Raw genomic sequence first — 19,079 nt, 5'->3', positions numbered from 1 at the left:
CTCAAAAAAATCTCATTTGCTCAACGACCTCCTCCTGGACACCCAACCGGACATCTGTGCCATTACAGAAACATGGCTAAAAAACACAGACACCGCCATTATTAACCAGTTGCCAACACAACAATATGACATCTTCTCTATCCCCAGACCTAAAAAAAGAGGGGGTGGAATAATGTTAATAGCAAAAAAAGAACTGAGACTGTCCCAACAAGCCTTCAAATCGACGACCAAATTAGAAATCGGACTATTCAAATCCTCCCAGCTTCAAGTCTGCCTTATTTACGCCCCCCCGGGGCTCCTAGAATCCGACCCTTCTCCACTCATCGAAACCATAGCCAAACACATCAACACTAACTCACCGGCTATTATCTTAGGAGATTTCAACATCCATGTTGACTCCCCTACCCTATCATCTAATTGCGAAGCCCTTCTCCTTTCTCTCCAGGCTATGGGATTCAAACAAATTATAAACAACCCCACACACAAGGCAGGCCACACGCTTGACCTGATATTCACTAACGAAACCATCTCGCCCATCACCCCTCCTTCCTGCTCTCCCATCCCCTGGTCAGATCACTCGATGATAACTACAAAATTATATATAAAACAAAAATTGACCCCTATTGTTACTAAATCCTCGATCCAGTTCAGGAAACCCTGTTCCATGGACACTCTCAACAACAGCCTGGCCGAAGAACTAATTAAACTGGACTTCTCAGATGCGGATACCGCTATGAACTCCTGGCAAACTATTACACACTCAGTAGCTAACAGAATTTGCCCTGTAACAACAAAAGTTATCAACCCAGCCCGCACGAACAAGAAACCCTGGTTCTCAACCGAACTAAGGAAACTCAAACAGGATCTACAACACAAAGAACAACGCTGGCGGAAAGATTCCTCCCCTTCCTCACTTGCTTCGTACAAAACTGCAATGAGCTACTATAGGACATCCATTACCCGCACCAAACGAGATTTCTACGCCAAAAAAATACACGGCTTCTTATATGACCCTAAAACTCTGTTCTCATATGTAGCTGCCCTTACCACACCTATGCCCCTCACCATCCCAGAAGAAGAAGCCCAGAACAAATCTACAGAGTTGGCTATCTTTTTTGATAACAAAATCAAAAACCTTCTTGCCCCCCTGGCTTCAACTAACATGGCTCCAAACCCTTCGCAACCATTAAGCCTCGCAACTAATAACCCTCCACCAAATATCCACAGACCGTCACTAGAAATTCTTGAACAGACATCCTCCCTGGAAATTGAATCAATAATCAAGAAAATGAAACCTTCCACTCATCCTCTGGACCAAATACCGACCAAACTACTTCTCACCATCCCTAACACCATTGCTAAACCGCTGGCAGACATCATAAATTGCTCCCTCAATCAAGGATCGGTCCCGGACTCCTTAAAAATTGCTTCACTTAAACCCTTACTTAAAAAACCCAACCTGGACCCAGCCGACCCTGCAAACTTCCGCCCCATTGCAAACCTACCTTTTATAGCCAAGCTAATGGAAAAGCTTGTCAACATCCGACTCACAGACTACCTTGACTCCCACAATATTCTCTACCCCTCTCAATTCGGATTCAGGAAACGCCTAAACACAGAATCCCTCCTTCTTTCTCTAACGGACAACATCCTGATGGGCCTTGACAAGGGACAATCTTACCTGCTAGCCCTTCTCGACATCTCTGCCGCGTTCGACACGGTAAACCACACTATCCTCATAAACCGCTTAATGGAAATAGGCATATCCGGCTCTGCACTGCTCTTGTTCACATCCTTTCTGAACAACAGACACTACAAAGTCAAAATAAATGACAAAGAATCTCACTCCATTCCATCAAACCAAGGTGTACCTCAGGGTTCGTCTCTTTCCCCTACCCTGTTCAATATATATCTACTCCCTTTATGCCAGCTACTCAATAGTCTCAATCTCACCCACTTTATATACGCGGACGATGTACAAATCATAATCCCCATCTCAGACCCCATCTCTACTCTAAATTTCTGGAACAACTGCTTACACGCCATCAACCTTCTGCTCTCGAGTCTCAATTTGGTCCTAAATACTTCCAAAACGGAACTACTGGTTATCTCCCCTTGTGACAACAACCCCCTCGCAAATAATGCTAGCATCCCATTAGCAAACCAGGTCAGAGATCTTGGGGCCACCCTTGACTCTAGAATGAATTTCAAAAAATTCATTAACGCCACAACCAAAGAATGCTTCTTCAAGCTACAGGTCCTGAAGCAACTTAGACCGCTCTTACACTTCAAGGATTTCCGTTCGGTGCTTCAAGCCATACTGTTTTCAAAGATCGACTATTGTAACGCTCTATTACTTGGTCTGCCCGCTTCGTCCACCAAACCTCTTCAGATGCTGCAAAACGCAGCGGCTAGGATCCTTACAAACACTCGTCGCAAGGACCATATCACACCAATACTAAAAATTCTACACTGGCTGCCCATCCAATATAGAATACTTTTCAAGGCTCTCACCATCATCCACAAATCAGTCTACCAGCAATCCACTCTCCAACTCACCTTCCCACTTGAATTACATACTTCCGCAAGACCGATCAGAACTGCCTACAAAGGTTCGCTCAAGGCCCCCCCCAACAAATCATCGGTCCACAACACTATTCACAAGCGAGCTCTTTCAACAGCAGGTCCACTACATTGGAATTCACTTCCACAAGACTTACGCCAAGAACAATGCCATTCAACTTTCAGAAAGAAATTGAAAACCTGGCTGTTCGCAGAAGCCTACCGCTGAAGGATCTCCTCAACCATCACTGACTCTCACTCCCCCACCCCTCCCCAATCCCTTCCCCCCACCCAACCTCACCCTTTCCTTCTCCCTCTGGACATACCAGGCTAATAACTGCCTAGGAAAAACCTATGTTTTTGTATCTTACAGTTTTTGTTGATTTATATATTTATCTCTCTCTAATTGTTTCTTAGTTTAAACTCTGTACTGTCTTCCATTGCCCAGGTTTTATGCTCCCTGTTTAATGTAACTTTACTTTCTACCTTGATGTTAATTGGTTTCCCCTCAGTTACATTGTAAACCGGTACGATAAGACCTAGTCTTGAGCATCGGTATAGGAAAAGAAATTAAATAAAATAATAAAATAATAATAATCAAGATCTGCTCCTTGCCTTGCAACGAGGTTCCCAGGTATTCCTGTCTCCAGTTGCTGCGTTCCTGTATCGTTTGGCTTCTGCTTGGCTTCTGACCCCGGACCGGCTTACGTTGATTCCCTGGCTTCTGACTCCGGACCGGCTTACGTTGATTCCCTGGCTTCTGACCCCGGACCGGCTTACGTTGACTCTTTGGCTCCTGACCTCGGACTGGCCTACGGTGATCCCTTGGTTCCTGACTCTGGACTGGCGAGCGATGACCATCCGGCACTTAACCTTGGACTCCATCTGACTCGGCCCCCGCGGGCCCTCCTAAGTCCCAGCGGCCGGGTTCCTATGGGCTCCTCCTCGGGGGACTCCGGCTTCCAGGGTGAATCTCCTAAGTCCCAGCGGCCGAACTCCTACGAGCTCCTCTCGGGGGAGGATCGGCTTCCAGGGCGAAGATCTTCCCACCACTGCGCCAGCTCCATCGTCTCATCCTTCCTCGCCAAGGCCCTTGGTCGCATAGGGCTTCCAGAGTCACTCCTTCGGCCATCCACGAGTCTGTCCTTGCCGCCTCCCGGTCGGGACCACTGCTGCAACCTCCTTCAGCAACTCATCCTTCGGTTCCGATCGGCCCAAGGGTCCACGAATCCAACACTGCATTGGTGAGAAACTGAGGGTTCTAATCCCTATCCCTTTCAGGAGGTCAGAAAGATAGACTTTTTAGCTCTGGTCTGCAAGTCTAAGCTAGGGGATGTGAGGCTAGCATTAACTTTGTAATCTGATAAACTAGATGATATGTAAGCATCAGTAATAATCTAATTGTTTGTTTCTTGATATGAAGTATTGTGCCTGTGTCACTCAGAAATAAAGATTCAATCAGACAAACGGTTGATATGTGTATTTCATGGTAATTGGAGGGAGCGTTAGAAAAAGGAAGCAGTGGGGAGAGAGGTAAGACCTCAGAAATCCCCCTGTAGATTGTTTTGTCATAGAAGAGGAAAAAGAGGGTGAAGAGGAAGTGTTGCAGGGGATGAGCTTATGCTCAGTGTGGTACGCAGGGAAGGGGACGAGGAGCAACTGTGGCCTACATGGGACTGACACAGCTCTTCAATTTTCCCCGCTCTTTTTCTTGGAGCTTGTGGGGATATTTTGCCGCAGGCTGAGCAGCCAGGCTGGTCATTATTGGGTCCCAAGCGATAACATGCATCATGCGTGTCAGTGACGAATATAAGTCGCCCACATGCACAGGCCTTAACACCACTCAACAGTATTTTGGACTGCGACATCGCTGAAGTATCTCCTCTTACTTCTTGGGGGTTTTTTTTTTGGTGGCACTGAAAAGTGCCATTTGGGGGCTGCTGAAACAGTAATGGAGAGAGACTGAGAGAAAAAAAATCAAGACGTTCACTGAGAAAATTTAGAGTGTAGAGAAATCCGTCCATGCTCCCTTGCAGATAAAAAAGACTGAGGCAACTGCACAGTAACGGTTGCACGGGAACCTCTGCACATGCTCAGTAGATAAGTCCATTTGTTGCCACCACAGGGCATCAACCCAGAGATCATGACTAATTCAGTCTGCTTATGGATGGAAAAAAAATATGACTGAAGAAACCCACATGAAAGACTTTACACCCATATGCCCAAAGACAAAGATTGGGATTTGCATTCCTGTGACTAACTGATATTGCTTCCCAGAGGTTCTCATAACTGAGGTGACAACAACTTGATAAGGCAATCCAGTGTAACAAAATCTTCATCTTTATTTTCTGTTCTTTTCTCTTTGCTCATTTTGTCTTTGTTGTGGCTAACAACGAAGGGCCTAATTTACTAAAGCATTTTTCCCATTCTGTGTTTAGGGGGGAAAAAAGCTCATAAAATCAGGCCCTTAATTAGGAATCAGTGCAAAATAAATATATATGCCCACTTACTACTGTAAATGATTAGTTAATTTTATGAGTTAATTACTTCAAAACACTGAAATCAATGTGTATAATCGTCTTTATTATATATTTGTATAACCTTATTGATAGAGTTACTATTCAATGATCTCCACAAAAAATGTTTGTGGAGTACCGCAGTTCTGAGCATATGTACTTCACCAGAATTCCTTACTTCACTTGGATGTGGATTGTTGTTTCTTGTTCCTGTTGATGTGCCGGTCCTTATGGGCTGTGGTTTGGAGTAAGGTTTCCAACCATATTCATCATTGTAGTTAGTGAAACCAATGGGTTCATTAACCTTATACGGGTTTGAAAATCCTCTGGATGTTTTGGGACTATGAGAAATACATTACAAGCTACATTCAGAAATGTGTACAACAAATAATATCAACATACATTTCAGCCAGTTCAAGTTTTAAATTTTAACAAATAAGCTCTTCTGCAAGACACTGAGAAAATGATACCATCATCATGAGTGCGGTAGTACAGGTAAATGGCAGATAGCTATTTACCCTTTCAAATGGTACTAGGACTAGTGGACATGCCTTGATAATGAAAACAAACTGGAGAAAGCAAATGTTGCTTACCTGTAACAGGTGTTCTCACAGGACAGCAGGATGTTAGTCCTCAAAGATGGAGCCCAATCACGGAACACTTTTGTCAGTTTCTAGAACTTTGACTGGCCCCTACTGGGCATGCCCAGCATGGCACTAACCCTGTAGCCAGCAGGGGTCCCCCTTCAGTCTTGTTTAAAAAACTACAGGAAGTGCCGAAAAATAAAATAAGAAATGTAAAGAACCCAACACTGCGGGGTGGCGGGCGGGTTTCGTGAGGACTAACATCCTGCTGTCCTGTGAGAACACCTATTACAGGTAAGCAACATTTGCTTTCTCACAGGACAAGCAGGATGGTAGTCCTCACATATGGGTGAGTACCGAGCTGAGGATGTCTGAGTATGCACCAAATGTACTCAAAGACATGCAACAGGCACAACAACTGGGGTAAAATTTGGTAGAGGGCATCCTGAACCCTAACGGGCAGACGGAAGGGTGTTGGTACGTCAAGTTGTAAATAGGTTACGCAGGACAGATTGGCCGAAGATGGAATCTTGTCTTCTGGCCTTGTCCAAGCAATAGTGGGCTGTAAAGGTATGGAGAGAACTCCAGGTGGCAGCCCTCAAATGTCAGGAAGCAGCACCGATCATAGGTGTGCTACTGAAGTCGCCATGGCCCTCACAGAGTGTGCTTTAACACGGTCTTGAAGTGGAATGCCTGCTTGCTGATAGCAAAAGGATATGCAGTCCGCTAACTAGGAGGAGAGAGTCTGCTTACCCACAGGCTGCCCCAATTTGGTGGAATGGAAAGAGACAAACAATTGAGTGCTTTTCCTGTGGGCAGCTGTACGGTCTAGGTAGAACGCTAGAGCCCATTTACAGTCAAGGGTATGCAGAGCCTGCTCTCCTGGATTGGAATGGGGCCTGGGAAAAAAGGTAGGTAGTACAATGGATTGACTGAGATGAAACTCTGACACTACCTTAGGCAGGAACTTAGGGTGAGTGCGGAGTACTGCCCGGTCTTGCAGAAGTTTAGTGTAAGGAGAATAGGTAACTAGGGCCTATAATTCACTAACTCTGCGAGCTGAAGTGATTGCCAAAAGGAAAATCACTTTCTATGTGAGATAGCGAAGTTCACAGGATTGAAGAGGCTTGAATGGTGGTTTCATGAGCCTTCCTAAAACCAGGCTGAGGTCCCAAGAAGGGGCCGGAGGATGCAGTAGAGGCTTGAGGTGAAGCAAGCCCTTCAGAAAACGTGTTACAAGGGGTTGTACTGATATAGGAACATCCCCAATACCTTTATGGAAGGCGGCCACCGCACTAACATGCATTCTGATGGAGGAAGTTTTTAGACTTGACTCCGACAAGTGCCAGAGACAGTCCAGAAACTTCGTGATTGGACAGGTAAAGGGGTCAAGGGATTGAGAAGAGCACCATGACTAAAACCTGTTCCATTTGTAAAAATAAGACTTTCTCGTGAATGGCTTCCGTGAAGCAATCAGGACACGGGAAACTGATTAAGAAACATTAAGTGGCTGAAGGATTAACCTTTCAACATCCATGCCGTCAGGGACAAGGCTTGCAGATTGGGGTGGCGCAGGTACCCGTCATTTTGCGTAATCAGAAGCGGGTCCTTTCCCAAGGGAATGTGCCTGCGAATGGAGAGATCCTGAAGTATTGGAAACCACACTTGGCGAGGCCAGTGAGGTGCTATCAGGATCAAGGTTCCCTTGTCCTGAGGTAACTTCACGAGAGTCTTTGAGAGAAGTGGAAGTGGAGGGAATGCATATAGGAGACCTGTCGCCCACGAGAGGGAGAACGCATCTCTTGGTTGTGAGTGTTGGCTGCGAGTGAGAGAGCAAATGTTCTCTACTTTGCGGTTTTGACATGTTGCAAAGAGATCTATATGAGGGTAACCCCATTGTTGGAAGATCAAGTCCGCCACTAAGGGATTGAGAGACCACTCGGGCGGTTGAAAGGTATGACTTAGCTTGTCTGCCAACACATTGTCCACTCCCGACAAGTAGGTGGCCCTGAGGTACATCAAATGGGAGAGAGCCTCCGCCCATATCTGTGCAGTTTCCTGGCACAGTAGGTAGGAGCCCGTCTCTTCCTGTTTGTTGATGTACCACATGGCCACATGGTTGTCCGTCTGAATCAGGATTACTTGGTTGGAGAGGCGATCCTGAAATACCCTGAGAGCATATCTGATTGCTCGCAGCCCCAGGAAATTGATTTGGTCTTTAGCTTCCTCTGGAGACCAATTTCCTTGTGTCTGCAGATTGGCCACATGGGCTCCCCAGCCAAGATTGGAAGCATCGGTGGTGAGAATTATTTGAGGGTCTGGAGGCTGGAAGGACAAGCCTTGGAGGAGATTGATCTGATTTTTCCACTAGGCGAGAGACTGACGGAGTGAGTCGGTGACGTGGACAATGGTCGACAGGGGCTGAATGCATTGAGTCCATTGTGACCTTAAAGTTCACTGCATGACTCTCATGGCTAGGCGGGCCATTGGGGTGACCTGAACTGAGGACGCCATGTGTCCCAGTAGGATGAGATAGCGGCGTGCAGTCGTGTAGCGCTGAGACTGCAGCTGGTGTGTGAGAGAGATTAGAGTGAGAGCTCGTTGTTGAGGTAGAAAAGCTTTTGCCTGCAAGGTGTCCAAGTCTGCCCCTATGAATGATAAGGTTTGAGATGGGACTAAGTAGGATTTGTCATAGTTGATGAGAAATCCTAGAGAAATCAGGGTGTGTAAGGTAAGATGCGGGGACGACAGAGCAGTTTGCTGAGTGGGAGCCCTGATCAACCAATCGTCTAGATAGGGGTAGACATGAACACCTTGAGTCCTGAGGAAGGCTGTAACTACTACGAGACATTTCGTGAAGACTCGTGGTGCAGACGCGAGGCCGAATGGAAGCACTCGGTACTGATAGTGCTTGGGGCCTACCAGAAATCTAAGGTATTTGCAATGAGATGGAGTTATCGCAATATGAGTGTATGCGTCCTGGAGAAATAGAGAGCAGAGCCAGTCTCCTTTTTGCAGAAGAGGAAGGAGGGAACCCAAGGTTACCATCTTGAACTTTTCTCGTTGGAGGTACTTGTTGAGGGCACGTAGGTCCAGAATTGGACGAACGCCGCCTGATTTTTTGGGGATTAGAAAGTACTGGGAATAGAATCCTAGGCCTCGTTGAGAATAGGGTACTGGTTCTATTGCTCTGGACTGGAAAAGGAGGGAGACCTCCTGTTCCAGAAGTGGTGAGTGGTCGGATGTTCCCCACATCAGCCGAGATGGGGAGTCCGGTGGGATGGAGAGAAAGTTCAGGTGATAACCCTGAGAGATTATGGCGAGGACCCACTAGTCTGAGGTGATTGTGTGCCACTTGTTGTGGAAATGGCACAATCGACCTCCCACTAGTATCTGAGGCAGTAGAAGCTGGCTGCTGCTCTCTATGCTGGAGTCAAAAACCGGAAGCAGTGCCTGGCTGAGGAATTGCTTGCGGCTTTTGTTTTCGTATCCGACGAGACTGGGCCTTTTGGAAAGATCTCGTGGAACGAGTCCTAGAAGGTGGTGGATAGGACTTCTTTGGATAGAAGAATGACTTTTTAGTATCCTTCCTGAATGGCTGCTTGGAGGCATACTCAGAAGGCATCAGAGAGAGCTGTCTCAGGATCTCATGGTGGTCCTTGAGTTCTGCCACCGTTTGTTGAATCTATTCGCCGAACAGATTGTCTCCTACTGTTGCGTCCGTCGCTGCTCGACACCCTCACTCCGCCCTCTTTACCTCTGTGGTGACTCCCTCCGGGTCTGATGGACGGCTGGCTACCATGGCGTCTCCATGCCGTCTCCTTCTGGCGTCCCCGGACTGGCTCGACGCTGCAACTCCACCATCTTGTCCTGATGCCTAGGGCGCGCGCGCGTCCCAACTCTTGTACCAGCAAGGGCGCGAACCTCAGGGCGTCCCCCTGAGATGACATCATCTGCTTCCAATATTTAAAGGTCTTTGAAAACGCTAACAAATCGAGTTAGCAAGGATAAGGATAAGCATACGGCTACGGACTCGCTTCGGCTATCCAAGCTACTCTGCCTCCTCGGACTTACCAGAGGTACCCGCTCCTCGGGGGCCTCGCTCTTTTCTTTATTTTCAGATTACAGATAGGAACCGGTACTTGCTCCTCGAGGGCCCATGTTCCTGGACACTCTGAAGATTCTCTACTGCCTGGAAGCTATCACTGCTACAAACAACTGTGAGTTACCATCGCTCTCTCAGAGCTTTCCCTGGAACCAGGTACTCACTCCTCGAGGGCCTAATCCTTTCCAGCTCCTGAGCTTACTTGAGACCTTACGTGAGTTTTGTCATCTAGTTCTATTCATGAACTCTGCCTACTCACTTTCTACAGTTTCTCAACAGCTCAGCCATCCTGGGATTGTTGTTCCAGTACCTGAGGGACTACAGCCCTGTCGGGCATATCAGCTCACTACTGTCACCTCTGGTGGTTTCTAATAACCTGTTTAATAAAAGAACTAATGTGTGTCTGTCTCCATACTCCAGCCTAGCCAGTGGTCCCTCTCGGGGTATCCTCCCGAGAGTGTGGTCATCTGCCATCGGCCCAGGGTTCCACCCACAACTATATCAGAGCTTTCTCTACAGATTGCTCCTCCTATCAAGCATCTTCTCCATACAGATTGCTAACTCGAGCAGCAAATATACCTCAGATTGCTAACTCCCTAGCAATTCGCTAACAGATCGCTAACAGATTGCTAACTCCCAGCTCTAACACAGAGCTTTCCTAACACCTACACAGGGCAGGTAGGACAATCTATCCTGCACTTCAGGGCGAAGGGCCGAAGACTTGAGCCAGGCCTATCTTCTCGCCGAGATAGCAGCTGCAGATACCCTGGTAGCAGTGTCAAAGATATCGTAAGATGATCTTATCTCATGCTTGCCCGCCTGAAAACCCTTGTTTACTAGGGTTTGGAGCTGATCTTGAAATTGCTGAGACAGGGAGTCTGTCAAATCTTGTATCTGCTTAAATAAGACCCTGTTGTATTGAGTCATATAGAACTGATAAGAGGGATTCGAGAGATGAGCATTGAGCCCTGGAAGACACGGCGACCAATGGCATCTAGAAACTTTTGCTCCTTGCCTGGGGGAAAGGAAGTGTGAGGTTTTGATCTCTTTGCCCTCTTTTGGGCAGATTCCATGACAACAGAGTGATGCTCCAATTGAAATTTTTGAAACACTGGAGCTGACTGTACCAAATAAGTGGTGTCAGCCTTCCTGTTGACTGGAGCAACAGAGCCAAGGTGTTCCCAGTTCTTTTTTAAGAGATCCAGAAAAACTTGGTGAAGAGGGATGAAGGTTATTTCCTTGGGAGCACCCAGGAATTGCAACAGCTCCATCATTTGGTGCCTGTCATCTTGTTCGGTCTGTAATTGGAAGGGAACCAATTCAGACATCTCCTTCACAAAGTTTATGAAGGAAAGGTCCTCTGGAGGAGAACGCTTTCTGCTTTCAGAAAGAGAAGGTGGTGAAGGCAGATCATCGGTGCCTGGTAAAGAATCATCTGTCCAGGTATCGTAGGGATTGGCATCTGCCCCTCTAGGAGCCCTAGGGGGACGGGACAGTGGAATCCCTGAAGGTCTGGTCTAGGCTCCAAAGGAATCGAAGGAATAATTGGAGGCACCAATGAAATCATCGAAGGCACTGGTGCAGGCATCGAGGGCATTGATGAATGGATCGGTGGAGCTGATGGACGTATCAGCATCAATGGCTGAGGCATCGGTAGGACTCCCGATGGAGGGATGCGGAACGGTGTTTCCCCTCCCAATGACAAAGTAAGCGGAGAGGGCACCGGAGCCATCGGTGACCCGGGATCCATCGGTGGAAAAGCGGCGATGAGCGCTTCCATTTTTGAGAGCAGCGGTGCCAACGCTGCCGGAATCGGGTCAGTGGTTGGTTCCATAATCAGTACTGGTGTCGGTGCCAGAGGAACTTGGAGTTGATGCATCGCCTTGTCGATGGCCTCCTGAACCAGCCGGTCCAGTTCTTCTCAGAGACCTGGAGCAAGCAGCCCCGGCTCCGGAACAGAAGAAGGAGGCAGAGGTATAGCCGGAGGGATCACCGTTAAAGGCGGAGTCGTGGCTCCCAAACCCCTTTCTGGACGGAGTTTCTTCGACAGCAGCTCGGACGATGGCGAGGTCGATGATTTCGCTCCCTCGATGGTCCGAGACTTCCGATGTCGATGTCGCTCTCTACAATCCCCTTGGTCCTGAGGGGGAGTTGAGGGAATTGAAGGCCGAGAAGTTGTCGATGCCGGACAGTCACCGGCCGGTGGTCGATACTGGTGCGAAGTTGACGGTGCCGGTTCTGACGATGTCGATGCAATGGATGGCGTCGGGGTTTGAGCATGGAAGAGAAGTTTCATCTTCTCCATTCTGGCCTTGCCTTTTGGTATCATTAGGGCACATTTGGTGCAGGTCAGGACATCGTGCTCACATCCGAGACACATTACACAGACCTTATGAGGGTCTGTTATGGACATGGTGCGATTGCAGTCCAGGCACCGACAGAACCCCGACGCCATGGCCATGAAAAACTCGAGCTGCGGTACAGTCGACGGCCAATAGGCCGCGAGAGCCAAACTCGACTGGAATCAACTGAAAACGGGTAAAAACTTACTGGAGTACCGCGGAGTCAAAAATTTGAAGGAGGGACCCCTGTGGGGTATAAAACTTTTTAATAATTCCATGAGGAAAATTCCTGTCAGGAATCTCTGTGGAGCTCCTTAACCACGTGGCTACTGCTGCGCGGAAAAAAGAAGACTGAAAGGGGACCCCTGCTGGCTGCAGGGTTAGTGCCATACTGGGCATGCCCAGTAGGGGCCAGTCAAAGTTCTATAAACTTTGACCAAAGTGTTCCGTGATTGGGCTCCATCCTGTAATGTCACCCATATGTGAGGACTACCATCCTGCTTGTCCTGTGAGAAAGTATTTTTTTCAGTCAACACATAACCATGCTGTGGAATTTGTTGCTGAAGGATGCTGTCAAAGCATCTAGCATAGCTGGGTTTATGGAAAAGTTCCTGAAGGAAAAGTCCACAAACTTGTTGGGTAATTTGTAACTCAGATTGGCCATTGTTGGAGACAGGATGCTATGCTTGATGGATCTTTTTCTGACGCAGCATAGCATATCTTACATTCTGATCTAACGAAATAGCAAGTTGTGGAAGGATATAGGACTCCTGCTGCAATAAAAGAGCTCAATTCATCCCTATCAGAGAATCCAGCAAAACATCCAATTGACTCTATTCCAGTAAAAACACTCAAACTTATTGCTGAAACAATTGCACCAATCATTGCTAACATAGGGCCTCATTTTCCAATATCGCATGGTATACCAAAAAGGGGTGTTACCTTATGCTAATAAGCATGTGTATTGCAAATTGCGATAACAGCTATGCAACACGCTCTTAGCGCAAGTTGTGCTATTAACCCAATTTGCGCTACATTGCCAGTATATATTGCGGTTCACAATGTTTCCTGTTTCAGTATGCTGCAGGCTAGGGCAGAGAGAGAGAGAGAGCGAGAGAGAGAGAGACTTGCTATAGTGCCTCCTCCCTAGACAGGTATTTGTATCCCTATGGGAGGCCTACCTAGTAACTCGAGATGGGGATTAGGTATGAGTGTAGGGGGTTGGGGGTCCCTTTCACATTCAACATGAGACGTACGAACAGAACAGTGGTCTCTTGTGAAGATTTGATGGCCTTCGGAGTGAGGAAATTCACTCCAAGATGAGATTTGGACAATGTTCTCTCCACCTAGCTTGTTGTTGCCCAGGTAGAGTGTCCATCAAGCTAGGTGGAGAGAACATTGCCCAAATCTCATCTTGGAGTGAGTTTCCTCACTCCGAAGGCCATCAAATCTTCACAAGAGACCACTGTTCTGTTCGTACGTCTCATGTTGAATGTGAAAGTGGCCCCCAACCCCCTACACTCATACCTAATCCCCACCTCGAGTTACTAGGTGGGCCTCCCATAGGGATACAAATACATGTCTAGGGAGGAGGCACTATAGCAAGTCTCTCTCTCTGTCTCTCTCTCTCTCTCTCTCCAGCATACTGAAACAGGCTGTCCAGAAACATTGTGAACCGTGATAAACCTTTACTGGCCTCTAGCACACAACGTAACGCAAATGAAAGAGGTGTAGTTATTGGCCGTGTTGGGAGCCGCGCTAACACTGCGGCTGTTTCACGGCACTCGATAAATCCTCCCTACTTTACATTTGCTCCGCCCCCTGAATACAAAATTTGCATTCGCAAATCACGTTAACGGTTGTTAGCGCGATTTGCGGAATTATCTCCCACGGTAACTCCTTGGAAAATGACCCCCATAGTCAACTTATCATTGAATGAAGGCACTGTTCCCGAGATTCTGAAAAATGCAATTATTAAACCTATTCTTAAAAAGCCTAATCTGACACCATTCAATTAAGTAATTTTAGACCTATTTCTAACTTATCTTTTATTGCTAAGATTTTAGAAAAAGTAGTTCAAATTCAACTTGATAATTTTTTAGAGTCAAATGATATTTTATTTTCTAGTCAATTCGGTTTTAGAAAGAATTTTAATACTGAAACCCTTTTACTCGCTATGACAGATACAGTTTAAGAGGCTTTGACACAGGTAAAAGTTATTTTTTAATTCTTTTAGATTTATCAGCCATCTTAGATACCGTCCATCATGATATTTTAATTACTCATTTAAAGGAAATCGGAATTACAGATAATATTTTTAAATGGTTTATTTCATTTCTTAATAACTGTTCTTTCCAAGTTAAAATAAAGAATTCTTTCTCCAGAAAAATCCCACTTCAAACAGGAGTACCCCAAGCGTCAACGCTGTCAGTGACCCTTTTTAATATTTATTTGTTACCGATTTGTCATCTTCTCACAGGGTTAGGCTTGAAGTTTTATGTTTATGCAGATGATATTCAGTTTTTAGTTCCTATAGAAAATGATGTCGATTATACCTATAAATTAATCACTGTCTATTTGAATGCTATAAAAAAATTATTGCTACAAATGAAATTGCTTCTGAATATGGAGAAAACTGAAATAATATTATTAGAAAGAAAATGTTCCCAACAGAATATTCCAGCATTTAATTTTGAAAACATTAGTATAGTGCCTTCGCCATTTGCCAGAGATCTCGGAGTGATAGTGGACACAGACCTGAATTTGAAAAAGCATAATGCTACTAAATTAAAAGATGGATATTTTAAATTGCTAACTCTGAGAAGACTGAAACCATTATTAGAGCCACTCAATTTTAGATCTGTTCTCCAAGCCTTACATTTTGCCAGCATAGACTACTGTAATGCATTGCTATTAAGTCTTCCTCAGTCTACCACTAGACCTTTACAGGTATTCCAGAATGCTGCAGCTCGAATCCTGACGGGAAAAAAGAAGTGTGATCACATAACACCAACATTGATAGCATTACATTGGCTACCGATAAACTCTAGAATACTATATAAAACAGCGTGCATAATACATAATATAATCTATGGAGAGAAGACAGAATGGTTAAATACTGCGCTACGGCTGCATACTCCACAAAGAAATTTGAGATCAGCCAATAAAGGACTCCTATCAATTCCCACAATTAAATCAGCACACCTTGGCCAAGTAAGAGAGAGAGCGCTGTCAATTGCAGGATCAAAACTGTGGAATATGTTACCATCTCAATTAAGGGTGCAACAGGATAAAAACAATTTTAAAGCTGAATTTAAGACATGGCTGTTTAACACTGCTTACACTGAAAATAAGAAAAAGGCATGCCCATAAGCTTAATATCTACAGCTGTTTTCTTTTTCTTTTCTTCTTCTTTTAAAAATGCTAGAAACGCTAAATTTGTGCTTTTAATATTTTTATCGATTTAATACCTGTTTTACTATACTAATACCTGTTTACTATACGAATTTACTATAACTATAGACTAAACTATATACTATATATAGTATAGAGAGGAGAGAGAGGGAGAATAGAGAAGAGAAGAGATAATAGAGAGAATAGAGAGTTAATATAGATGATAATATTATAATAAAAAGCTAGAATAGTTATAATATAAGAAAGATATATATAAAATATAATATATAAATATATATAAATAGTATATATTTACTATATACTATTTACTATATACTATTTACTATACTAATTTACTATATACTATATACTAATTTACTATACTAATACCTGTTAAAGGAGTTATTTTATGTACTCCTGAAATCCGTTATTTATGTAAAGCCTGTTGCTGTCATTTGTTTACATCCTGTATAACCTGTTGTATGTAAAGCCTGTTGCTAATTTATTGTTTACTGTAAACCGAGGTGATTTATATCTATACGTGCCGCGGTATATAAGAATCACTAAATAAATACTTTTCTTTTAATCTTTATTTTAACAGCTGTGTTTTTGTAATTTCTATTCTTTTAATTATTTTAGCTGTTAATTCTTTTATGACTGATTGTAATTGTTGCGGTCTCTACCGCTTCCCCCTTGCTAGCCGTGTTCAGGACTCACCTCCGAGGCCGGGAACGCCGCCTCCGCGGCTCTGCTGAGCATTCAGGGCCTCCGCCATTGCTGGGCCGTCTCGCTGCCGCCCCGCGCGCACGCGGGGACGCGCGTTATGGACGTACGCTCACCGGAAGCCTGACCCCGCCTGAGCTGACCACGCCACGCCCCAAGCCCGATATAACCGGCGTCCCTCAGTCCTCTCTTGGCCTTGCAACGAGGGTCGCTACAGTGTGTAGTTCTTAGTTGCACTTCCGTTGTTCCGCTTCAGCTACCGACCTCTGCTTGTTCCTGACTCTGCTTCTGCCTGCCGCCAGCCACCGACCTCTGCTCGTTCCTGACTCTGCTTCTGCCTGCCGCCAGCCACCGACCTCTGCTCGTTCCTGACTCTGCTTCTGCCTGCCCCAGCCACAGACCTCTGCTCGTTCCTGACTCGACCGATGCCTGTCGCCTGCCTCAGTCCTCAGCTTCTCTGCCGCAGCTGCTACGCTCCTGTCCTCCGGACAGTGCCTCCTGCAGGTCTGGGCTGGAACCACTACCAGACTGTCTTGGGTCCCGAGACCTTCTACTTCCTGCCAGGCTCTGGCCTACTCGCTGCTGGCTCCCAGCTTGCACCCTGCAAGCTCCAGTCAAGACATTACTGACTCTGATCCTGCTTCCGCTTGCTCTGTGCCCCCTGGCCTATAGGCTCTTGCTTCTGGACTCTGTGCTCACCCTTGCTCGGGCCTTCCTAGAGAGACTATCACTGTGCAGAAGTCCCAAGGGACTGGGACCCTACAGGCTCCTCCTGGGGGGTCCTGGTTCCCGGGTGAAGAGCTTAGCTGCACTCCCAAGTCCCAAGGTTCTGGGACCCTACGGGCTCCTCCTGGGGGGTTCTCAGTTCCCGGGTGAAGACCCCTGCGTGTCTCCTAAGTCCCAAGGCTCCAGGACCCTACGGGCTCCTCCTGGGGGGTTCCTGGTTCCCGGGCGAAGACCCGTGCTTGTGGCTCCGCCTCCCGAGCTACTCTACCCAGGGTGGTTCGGCTCAAGGGTCCACTCTCGAACCGCGGCTCCCAGGCCGCAACAGATTGCAAGGCCATGGACTCGGCGGAGTCCCCCAGCTTGCAGGCGATCCCTGGGATGGCGCACCGCCTGCAACAGCAGCAACTCTGCATTGACACACTTGTTGCCACCGTGGATCAACTGGCCTCCCGCCTAGAGGCTTCTACTCGCCAAAGGTCCCCTGTATCTGGCGCCGCACCCAATACCCAGTTGCCAGCTCCCAGCAGGTATGCGGGAGACAGTAAGACCTGCCGCGGGTTCCTGAACCAATGCCAAGTACGGTTCACCTTGTTACCCCACCAGTTTCCCACAGAAGCAAGTAAAGTGGCATACATTTTTTCTCTACTGGATGGCAGGACCCTAGAATGGGCATCACCTTTGTGGGAGCGCTCAGACCCTCTGCTACAGGACCTCCAGGAGTTCCACCTCCAGTTCCGTCTGGTGTTCGATGACCCTGCGCGGCGGTCTACTGCCGCCTCTGAGCTTCTGCATCTTCGACAGGGCACACGCCCTGTGGCTGAGTACATCATCCACTTCAGGACTTTGGCTATGGAGCTGGATTGGCAAGATGACTGTTTAAAAGGAATTTTTCTTGAGGGTCTGGCTGGCCGGATTAAAGATGAACTGGCGGGGCGAGAGATTCCTAAGGAGTTAAACGACCTAATGGATATTGCAGGCAAGGTCGACCGCCGACTCCAACAGCGTGACAGAGAGACTCGGTCTAGTAGCAGGAGTCAGTCACGTGTCTCCTGCAGGCCTTCTCAGCAGAGGCGATCTCCTGCTGTTAACTCAACTCCCGAGCCCATGCAGCTGGGCTGGTCACCACTTACTCCAGACGAAAGGAGCCGTCGACGCTCGTTAGGCCTCTGCCTATACTGCGGTGGTAAAGGACACTACCTGTCATCTTGCACCGAGCGTCCGGGAAATGGTCGTGCCTAGGTTATACCGAGGAGCTACACCTAGGCGCTACTGGATCCACTCCTCTTTGCACTCTGCCAGTAACCCTCAAATACCCCGGTGGGGAGGTCCAGATCCGGGCCTTTATTGATTCAGGGGCCGAGGGGAACTTCATTGTGGCAGACCTGGTGAACCAATTGGGTTTGCCCACCGAGCGTAAGAATCCCCCCTTACGCATTTCCTCGATACGAGGGACTTTGTTACCTGGACATATCTCCTGCTCTACGAAGCCCGTAACCCTACAGACGGGGCTATTCCACACTGAGGAGATTTCACTACTCGTCCTGGAGAAAGCTATGCATCCCTTAGTATTGGGACTGCCCTGGCTTCGCCAACACTCACCTGTCATCAAATGGGATGACTTCCAGTTGGTTAGTTGGGGTCCTGCCTGCTTTGACCGGTGCTTGAAACTTCCTCATCCTCCCAGCACTCTGCATCTCTGCTCCACGCCCCTTGTGCCCAAAGCCTATCAAGGATATCAGGACGTCTTTTCTAAAGAGATGGCAGAGATCCTTCCGGAACATAGGCCCTTCGACTGTCCCATTGATCTGGTTCCTGGCTCTACGCCGCCTCGCGGCCGGGTGTATCCCCTCTCTCTCCCAGAGACCAAAGCGATGTCACAATACATCTCGGAGAACCTAGCCAAAGGATTCATTCGTCCGTCCCGCTCCCCGGCAGGAGCGGGGTTCTTCTTTGTGGGCAAGAAGGATGGGTCACTACGACCATGCATTGACTACCGTGGTCTCAACGCTATTACTAAGCGGAACTGCTACCCGCTGCCACTCATCCTTGAACTATTGGACCGTCTTCAAGGTGCCCGCATCTTTACCAAGCTGGACCTGAGAGGGGCTTATAACCTCGTACGCATCCG

The 19,079-nt window shown here is 47.2% G+C and overlaps 1 protein-coding gene across 1 annotated transcript in view; it reads right to left on the bottom strand.

Moving 5' to 3' along the window:
- TEX26 (testis expressed 26) overlaps nucleotides 1-19,079 on the bottom strand; it is a 187,007-nt gene that overhangs the window by 111,242 nt on the left and 56,686 nt on the right. Inside the window, exon 4 of the mRNA XM_029602646.1 lies at nucleotides 5,257-5,419. Coding sequence (XP_029458506.1) covers nucleotides 5,257-5,419 — 163 coding nt within the window. The remainder of the gene's footprint in view (nucleotides 1-5,256; nucleotides 5,420-19,079) is intronic.

The sequence above is a fragment of the Rhinatrema bivittatum genome, chromosome 5 (assembly GCF_901001135.1).
Source record: "Rhinatrema bivittatum chromosome 5, aRhiBiv1.1, whole genome shotgun sequence".
Classification (NCBI taxonomy): Eukaryota; Metazoa; Chordata; class Amphibia; order Gymnophiona; family Rhinatrematidae; genus Rhinatrema; species Rhinatrema bivittatum.
The sequence above is the reverse complement of the archived record's forward strand: the minus strand, read 5'-3'. Positions and strand labels throughout refer to the sequence as shown.